Source organism: Oncorhynchus nerka, linkage group LG7 (assembly GCF_034236695.1).
Source record: "Oncorhynchus nerka isolate Pitt River linkage group LG7, Oner_Uvic_2.0, whole genome shotgun sequence".
Classification (NCBI taxonomy): domain Eukaryota; kingdom Metazoa; phylum Chordata; class Actinopteri; order Salmoniformes; family Salmonidae; genus Oncorhynchus; species Oncorhynchus nerka.
This window is the reverse complement of record NC_088402.1, coordinates 39,659,862-39,669,233: the sequence shown is the minus strand read 5'-3', so window position 1 is coordinate 39,669,233 and position 9,372 is coordinate 39,659,862. Positions and strand designations below refer to the sequence as shown.

Sequence of the window (9,372 nt, the reverse complement as noted above, 5' to 3'; positions counted from 1 at the left end):
ATTTTGCCATCTGCCTTGACAGTGCTGACACCCAGTGGAATATACCAGACAAGGTTTCAGCTTGATAGTTCAGTTGTACACGAGGCAAAATGTCTAGGCCTGGAATTTCCAGGAGGCAGAATATCAGACAGGAATAAAGAAATATATTCTGGACAATAAAATATCTATTCTATTCTACTGTACAGGGTACATCGTTGAGGTCTCTCATGACCCTGTATAGATGTGCGAGTCCAGTGCACCACATCCTGTGTAACAGACCACCAACACCACAGCACGAGACAGCAGGAACTGGAATCTTCCATGTACATTCATATGAGTTGCGTTACACTAACCTGACAATCTGGGAAATGTCTCATTAAAGTTATTACAATTTGGGAAATGTCTCATGTGACTTAAAGGGGCAATCTGCAGTTGCTACGTCCATGTTGGGACTAAATGAATGATAAGTCCCCATTTATTCTTGAAGAATATAACGCATAAATGCCTCATGAGTTTACCTCAACTGTCGTACCACATCAGAACTCCAAATACAAGCTTGTTTCACAATGTTTGTAAACAAAGTAAGTGTAAACAAACACTGTATAGCCTCAAGACATGGTTAAAACTATCATTTTGATATCATGGATGGTCAGTCCTTGCATCCGTAGCCCTGTCTATGAATATGAGAATGGTTATATTTCTCCAGCCCCCATCCCTCAGCTTTTTCCTGAAACAGTACACATTGTTATTGTTTCAACTGCAGGTTGCCCCTTTAAGGAGTCAGATGAATAAAGAACACATTTGCATTTTCCTGTTTGCCTTTATACCTTGACTATACTGACACACAGTAGCAGAGGTTAGCATAACATACTCCAGTGTGGAGTGGCTGCATTACACTGTTAGCTGATCCTGTGTCAGATTAGTGATAACCTCATACTGTGTGAGGTTGTGACTGTGGTAAAAGAAGCTGAAGGTTGGCATGGGGATGTTATACAGTGAAAATCTATCAAATCTTTCTATCCCAAATAAAAATATGTTTGCACACAAAAACAGACATAAAGCCAGACATAGTAGTTTTTCTATAGTTACTATTTATTTTAAATACCTTTGTGTCTATGTTCTAAATACTTCATAATACAGTTAGGACATAGAAAATACTTTTAGTAAGCACTGTAGTAATGTAGTACAATAGTTCTGTTACAGTCTATATGTCTGTTTGTTTGTGAAAGAGTGTGTGTGTGTGTATGTGTGTCCCCTGAACCTCTTCGGGGCTTGTGGGATAGGTCAAGTCCTCCCATCAGATCCAAGTGAAAGAGAGAGAGAAGGTTGAAAGCCAAACTGGGCAACTTGAACACACCACCTGGTTGGAGAAGGGTTCTGATGGGAGGGGAGATAAGAGGTAGAAAATGATGAATGGGAGAAGAAGTGATGAGGAGGGCAAGAAGTTGATGAGGACATACATATTGAAATAGTAATGGCATCTTCTTGTAGGCACCAACTCCGCCACGGTTTGTTAGACAAAGCCTATGTGGGAAGGAATGGCATTTTTGGAAAAAGCCGAAAGTAAGGTCTGTGTTAAAACGCAGGCTTAGGAGATCTTATACATTTGTTCTGTGAGATCATTTTCATCAGCTGAAGTCACTTTTTGTGATTTTTAAAGCATGAATTTCAGTGACACTCTTCCTGCGTAGCCAGCGCCAACTTTCTCTCCTCTGAGCGTGACAACCTTGTACACTGCCAGCGTTGAAATTCCATGCTGCAGTGATAAAGTTGACCACATCTGAGGCTTTTAGGGTGGTGTGAAGGTGACATTCTTTCCCAGTACTGCAAACACAGGGCCAGCTGGCAGTACTCGCTCTCCATTGCAGCATCCTGAGAGAAACCAGTTTTACTGTAGCATTCAAGTGTGTTATGGAGAACAACAAATAAACAATAAGCCTAAACTACACCACATGACCAAAAGTATGTGAACACCTGCTCGTCAGAACATCTCATTCCAAATTCATGGGCATTAATATAGAGTGAAATGGAGAAAAAAAACAGGAGCTGGCACACACCCAGAAAACGTATTTTGTGCGGAGGTGCTGACTAACGGCGATTAAACTATAAACTATCAAAACAAAGAGAGTCGCACACTCCATATATAAACTCCCAGTCATTTATTGGGTATTTACCAACGTTTCGGAATCACTGCGCCTTCTACAAGGTCTTAATATGGAGTGGCAAGATAGATCAAATCCACCCAATACATGAAGAACGTTTGTTTTCTCAGCTCCCTTATTTAATACGACGGCTGTCATCAAAAGGACAAGTGACCTCAAATGAAACCAATCTATCCAGGACGTCTGAAACCCTTCTAGTGACAGGGAAAAGGCCATGCTACTTGTCGATCTTACCGACTCTCAAGACTTGTATGGCTGTGTCAGTGCAGTGCCCAACATCCTGTGTGACAGACCAACAACGACAACTAGAGCTAGCAGAAACAGGTAACTTTGCGATTTGAAATCACTTCATGTTCATGCGCACACAGGCACGGATATATGCAAAGACACCAGATTCAGAGGTTTGTATACAGTTTTTTATTCCAAATAACTTTGTGTTGCTATATATTTAACGTAAGAGGACTGAGACCCTCCTTCAGTACCCCACCCTTCAATAGTAATAATAATAATAACAATATAATCATAATAATATACAATTGTCCTCATTTTCTTATTATAAACTCTGTGGTTCGAGCCCTGAATTCTGATTGGCTGACAGCCGTGGTATATCAGACCATACATCATTGGGGCAGCAGGTAGCCTAGTGGTTAGAGCGTTGGGCCAGTAACCGAAAGGGTGCTAGATCGAATCCCCGAGCGGACAAGGTAAAAATCTGTTGTTCTGCACCTGAACCGGCAGTTAACCCACTGTTCCTAGGCCGTCATTGTAAATAATAATTTGTTCTTAACTGACCTGCCTAGTTAAATGAAGATAAAAAATATATATATATTAAAATCATGGGTTTAACAAAACATTTATTTTTACTGCTCTAATTACGTTGGTAACCAGTTTATGATCACAATAAGGCACCTCAGGGGTTGGTGGTATACGGCCAATATACCATGGCTCATGGCTGTATGCAGTCACTCCTCATTGCATCATGCGAAAGAACAGCCCTTAGCCGTGGTATATTGGCCATATACCACACCTCCTCGGGCCTTATTGCTTAAATAATCCATTTAGCACAAAAAAAGAAGCATAAAATATGACTAAATGCACTCTGACCCATCCTTTCCTCTGTACGTACGCACTCACACAACCTTATGTCCCCCATATGAATCATACAGAACACACATTAACACAGGTTTCCTCTTACCATTGGCCAGACAGGACTGTGCAATACGTTTCTCCTATCCTGCATCGTATAACTATATATGATCATCGGTTTGTCTCTTTTGTCATTCCTTTTTACCTTGCTCTTTATATCCAGTTTCTTAAATTCTGATCTGTTTGAAGGATTCACAACATGTCGTGCTGTTAAAACTGTGCTCTGTGGCTCTGTTTTTCTGTAATTGGATGGGGCTCCGATACACAAACTCTGTCGTTAAAACTCTGTGGCAAAACCGGCTTGTTGGAAAGCAGTGGAAAAGCAAAGTCACACACTGCTACTGTAACAAGCCAACATGGACTGTAATATTGAATCATTTGATCTGGGGCGTACTGTCAATATATGTTTCAGATGTTGACCTTTGAACTTTCTTCCCGGACTTATGATTGGTTGGAAAGCAACCTCATTTGGTCATGATCTCCACATCGGCTTCTCAAGGATCTTTAATGACAAACCAAAAACATGAGTCAATAACTACACAGTGACCGAGAAACCAATGACGACAATACAAATATATAACGAAAGAAAGATAGAAAATAAATTAGGCGAGTTACACTCAGAGAAAGCCTCTTTTTTTTTCCTTCATCGTCTGGTTTTACATGTCCCATAATTCCAAAGTTCAAGCTCTTGCAAGCAGCTCTGGGGAAAAATATGCATCTTTTTGTGAGAACCAACTCCTCTAAGCGCAAGAGTTTCTGTGTACGTGTGTCCGTGTGTGAAGTCTCTATGGTCCCCTGAACCTCTCCAGCGCTTGTGGGATAGGTCAAGTCCTCCCACCAGATCCAAGTGAAAGAGTGAGGGGTCAAAAGCCAAACCAGGCAGCTTGAACACGTCTATGCATACTGTGGAACGGGCACCACATGGTCTCTCAATGCACCGTAGGCAGCTAACGGTCGTGTGTGGTCAAAAGTCCATTTCCACTCCATAGACAGCCTGTGGCATAGCAGATCAAAGTGGAGACCATGGGTTGGTTTAACATGCCCGTCTCACGGGAGCTGTGGCAGAAGAGCATAAACTAGCGAGGGAGCAATGTGAAGGACCCTCCTGAAGTCTCTCAGTGTCTGAATATGCCATCTAGTCCATTTTGAACCAGTCTCCTGTTTTAGCACGACTCCTGGTTTAAAAGGACTGTGTTGACTGGGTTGGTATCTGGAGAATGAACCCTTCTCCACCCCCTCAAACGGATCAGAGTGGTTTGATTCTGCCGTGTCAATGCGCTACAAGCTCACAGCCCCCTCCGCTCCTCGTTCCTACGCGTTTCTCTGCAAATACCCTGACCTTTGACTTTTAACCCTCGACTATTATCACGTCTGACCCCTCCGTTCCTCAGTCTTGTTTCCCAAGCAGCAGGTCTGTGGTGGGCGTCTTGGCCGGGGGTAAGGGCCGCGGAGGGGGTGTGGGCTTAGGTTTGGGCCGCCTGGGGCTCACTGTGTCGCAGCCACCCCCATCGCTGTCGGTGGAGGAGGGGGGTGGGGGTGGCGGGAGGCGGGGCAGGGACAGAGAAGAGTGTGGGCCGAGGTGGGGCGGGATGCGTGAGAAGGACGATGCCGACCTCAGGTTCTGGATGCGCCGGCACTCCTGGCAGATCCGCACGTGGGCACAGCTCCGGGAGGGTGGCGCCGTGGCAGCAGCGGGCGGGGGAGGGGGCGGCGTAGTGTTGGCGCCCAGATGGTCCTCCAGGAGGCGCTGTGGCCCCGGGCCCATGTCTGAGGGCCCCCCTCCTACGGCCCCGCACGCCCCCCCTGCTGCTCCCCCTCCGCCTGTCAGGGGGCCCGAGCCACTGTAGAGCTTGCCGTTGCTGAGACGCATCTCGCGGACTAGGCGGATGGGTCTTGGGACACCCATCTGGAGGCGGGTGGGGTGGCGCAGGACACCGCCAGTGCTGGCCAAGGGCCGCCGCCGCCGAGAGCGTGAGGTCTTCTTACAGGAGATGGCGTTGCGGAACTCGGTCAGCATCTCGTGACACACTGACATCTAGGAGAGAGAGAAGAGAAGTGTTAGAGCGAGGGAAGACAGAGAGAGACAGAGAGAGAGACAGAGAGAGAGAGAGAGAGAGAGAGAGAGAGAGAGAGAGAGAGAGAGAGACAGAAAACGACAGCGAGATGGAGAGGAGGGATAGGGAGATGAATGTGAATGTGAGAGGGAGAGAAACAGAAAGAGAGAACGAAAGAGAGAGAGAGAAAGAGCGAGAGAAATGGAGAGAAATCGTCCGAGGTTAACTAAACATGTTGCACTGTGCAAATGCAGTGTGACCTCCGGACAATGGAAATACGACTCATGAGTAGCTACCTCCAGTGACACTGACACATATTCAAAAGGATCTCAAATAGAGAATGAAGATAGAGATGGAGAGAGGGAGACAACTGAAACCGGAACCACAAAAACAAACAGAGCAGCAGGCAGAGATAAAGCAGGAGCAAATGAAAGTCACAAACAGCGTTTTACCCAGACGCCAATGAAATAAAATGACACAAAGGACTAGCAGGCGGAATAACAATGGCAAACACAGAGAGCGAGAGAGACAGAGGAGTGAGGGATAGAGAGCGAAAGAGAGGGGGAGAGAGTACTGAATCACAGACAGCCTAGAGAGCGGGGGAAAAGAGAAGAAAGGAAACGCAGACATCGACCATCACCGTCTGTTTGCTTGCAACCATGTACACATCAACACGACGGCACCAAAGCACAACACTCACTGCACTGCACACCGGGAGGTGTGTTGCCATAGTAACCTACTGGAGGGTGTCTGTGGTTTTGGCCGGGGCAGCAGTGAGGGCGTACCTCGTCTGTCTCTGCCGAGCGGCGGGTGGACCAGACAAACTCCATGATGGCCACGAACACGGCGATGATGAGGCCGCAGATCAACACCACGAAGATGCCCCCGATGTTCTCCATGCCCAGACCTGGGGAGGAAACGATGCAGGCAGTTCTAACACACGGATAGAGGGGTAGTGGTAGGGCTGTGTGTTGACCCATACACTGGCACACACATATGGGAAACATAGGCCGTAACAGGATCATCAGAGCCCTCAAATACTCTCTATACAAAGCCTGAGGGGGAGGAAAGCTTGATGAACCTTGTAGCATAATGTCCCCACAGAGAGTGTGGTGTGTGTATGTGTGTGTCTGTGTGCAATTGAACAAGTCTGCACTCATTGACTTAATAAGCTCGTATCACTGTGCCCGCATCCCAAATGGTTCCCTATTCACTATATAGTGCACTACTTTCGACACATATGCCTCTGGTTGAAAGTAGTGCACTATATAGGGATTATGACACCATTTGGGACCTGCTCTATGTCTTAGTGTGGGCTGCCTAAGGTGCAACACACAAACAACATCTAGCGTCCTCTGTCTTCTTCTGTATCGTCCAGTCTGTTGCTTGTAGCTATCTAAGCATTTTGAATGAGAGAAGGGGTAGCAGATGTCAAAATTAAACAGAAGCTGAAATGAAAATAAGAAATATTTTAGAAAAGGGGAAATGTCTACCACACAGGCAAGGAAAATACACTGCTCAAAAAAATAAAGGGAACACTTAAACAGTCAATCACAAGTCAATCACACTTCTGTGAAATCAAACTATCCACTTAGGAAGCAACACTGATTGACAATAAATTTCACGTGCTGTTGTGCAAATGGAATAGACAACAGGTGGAAATTATAGGCATTTAGCAAGACACCCCCAATAGAGGAGTGGTTCTGCAGGTGGGGACCACAGACCACTTCTCAGTTCCTATGCTTCCTGGCTGATGTTTTGGTCACTTTTGAATGCTGGCGGTGCTTTCACTCTAGTGGCAGCATGAGACAGAGTCTACAACCCACACAAGTGGCTCAGGTAGTGCAGCTCATCCAGGATGGCACATCAAGGCGAGATGTGGCAAGAAGGTTTGCTGTGTCTGTCAGCGTAGTGTCCAGAGCATGGAGGCGCTACCAGGAGACAAGCCAGTACATCAGGAGACGTGGAGGAGGCCGTAGGAGGGCAACAACCCAGCAGCAGGACCGCTACCTCTGCCTTTGTGCAAGGAGGAGCAGGAGGAGCACTGCCAGAGCCCTGCAAAATGACCTCCAGCGGACCACAAATGTGCATGTGTCTGCTCAAACGGTCAGAAACAGACTCCATGAGGGTGGTATGAGGGCCCGACGTCCACAGGTGGGGGTTGTGCTTACAGCCCAACACCATGCAGGACGTTTGGCATTTGCCAGAGAACACCAAGATTGGCAAATTCACCACTGGCGCCCTGTGCTCTTCACAGATGAAAGCAGGTTCACACTGAGCACATGTGACAGACGTGACAGTCTGGAGACGCCGTGGAGAACGTTCGGCTGCCTGCAACATCCTCCAGCATGACCGGTTTGGAGGTGGGTCAGTCATGGTGTGGGGTGGCAATTCTTTGGGGGGCCGCACAGCCCTCCATGTGCTCGCCAGAGGTAGCCTGACTGCCATTAGGTACCGAGATAAGATCCTCAGACCCCTTGTGAGACCATATGCTGGTGTGGTTGGCCCTGGGTTCCTCCTAATGCAAGACAATGCTAGACCTCATGTGGCTGGAGTGTGTCAGCAGTTCCTGCAAGAGGAAGGTATTGATGCTATGGACTGGCCCGCCCGTTCCCCAGACCTGAATCCAATTGAGCACATCTGGGACATCATGTCTCGCTCCATCCACCAACGCCACGTTGCACCACAGACTGTCCAGGAGTTGGCGGATGCTTTAGTCCAGGTCTGGGAGGAGATCCCTCAGGAGACCATCTGCCACCTCCTCAGGAGCATGCCCAGGTGTTGTAGGGAGATCATACAGGCACGTGGGAGGCCACACACACTACTGAGCCTCATTTTGACTTGTTTTAAGGACATTACATCAAAGTTGGATCAGCCTGTAGTGTGGTTCACCACTTTAATTTTGAGTGTGACTACAAATCCAGACCTCCATGGGTTGATACATTTGATTTCCATTGATCACTTTTGTGTGATTTTGTTGTCAGCACATTCAACTATGTAAAGAAAAAAGTATTTAATAAGAATATTTCATTCATTCAGATCTACGATGTGTTATTTTAGTGTTCCCTTTATTTTTTTGAGCAGTGCATGTTCACACACAAACAACCAACACACACACACACACACATTTCCCCCTGGTAAAATTGTCACGACTTCCGCCGAAGTCGGTCCCTCTCCTTGTTCGGACGTCACCGACCTTCTAGCCATCACTGATCCATTTTTCATTTTCCATTTGTTTTGTCTTGTCTTCCATCACACCTGCTTCCAATCCCATCAATTCCATGTTGTGTATTTAACCCTCTGTTTCCCCTCATGTCCTTGTCGGTGATTGTTTGTTGTATGTATTGGTGGTAGTTATGTTCTGGTGTGCGACGGGTTTTGTACCCACTTTCATTATTTTTGTATATGTTGGTTTTCAGATTTTGTCAGCACTTATTAAACGACTCCGTTTATACCAAGTTCATTCTCCTGCGCCTAACCTCCCTGCCACCAGCACGCACCGCATTACAAAAATACGGTAATCATAGCAGTAATTAAATAAATCTTCCAAATGTGGTTTGTTCTTAATGCTGGAACCCTTCATGGTGAATTTGCCAAGTCTGTGTGCAATATTACAACAACCAAGAAGTTACTGCAAACCACGAACACGTTTGTTTTGTCTCAGACATCATTGCATGTCCGATAGAACAGCCGAATATGTACTGCAAAAGATTTTTTTTCTCCACGTTGCGCTAGACTCTTCACCTCTGCTGGGGCAGACAGTGGCGCCGTTTCCCCCCTACTGCAGATTCCATCTTTAAAAGTTGAGGCAAAATAAACCCGACATATTCACACAACACATAATCACAATTAGATCAAGTACACGCATATCGGAAGCAAATGGAATTTCCAGCTGTGAGACATTGTGATGGGAATAGAATGAGCTACGTTTACCAATCCACTCGTGTCCACTCTTCTGTGACACCAAAAAAACATTGACTTTATAAGTCTCTAAGAAACAAGTGCTTAATACTACTTGTGGAAATGTTCTC

At 46.3% G+C, this 9,372-nt stretch overlaps 1 protein-coding gene across 1 annotated transcript in view; it reads right to left on the bottom strand.

Moving 5' to 3' along the window:
• Nucleotides 1-2,535: 2,535 nt before the first annotated feature.
• LOC115131635 (glutamate receptor ionotropic, kainate 5-like) overlaps nt 2,536-9,372 on the bottom strand; it is a 37,072-nt gene continuing 30,235 nt past the window's right edge. The window contains exons 18-19 of the mRNA XM_065020495.1: nt 6,082-6,248; nt 2,536-5,322 (exon numbers count right to left, since the gene is read on the bottom strand). Coding sequence (XP_064876567.1) covers nt 4,675-5,322; nt 6,082-6,248 — 815 coding nt within the window. The 3' untranslated portion in view covers nt 2,536-4,674. The remainder of the gene's footprint in view (nt 5,323-6,081; nt 6,249-9,372) is intronic.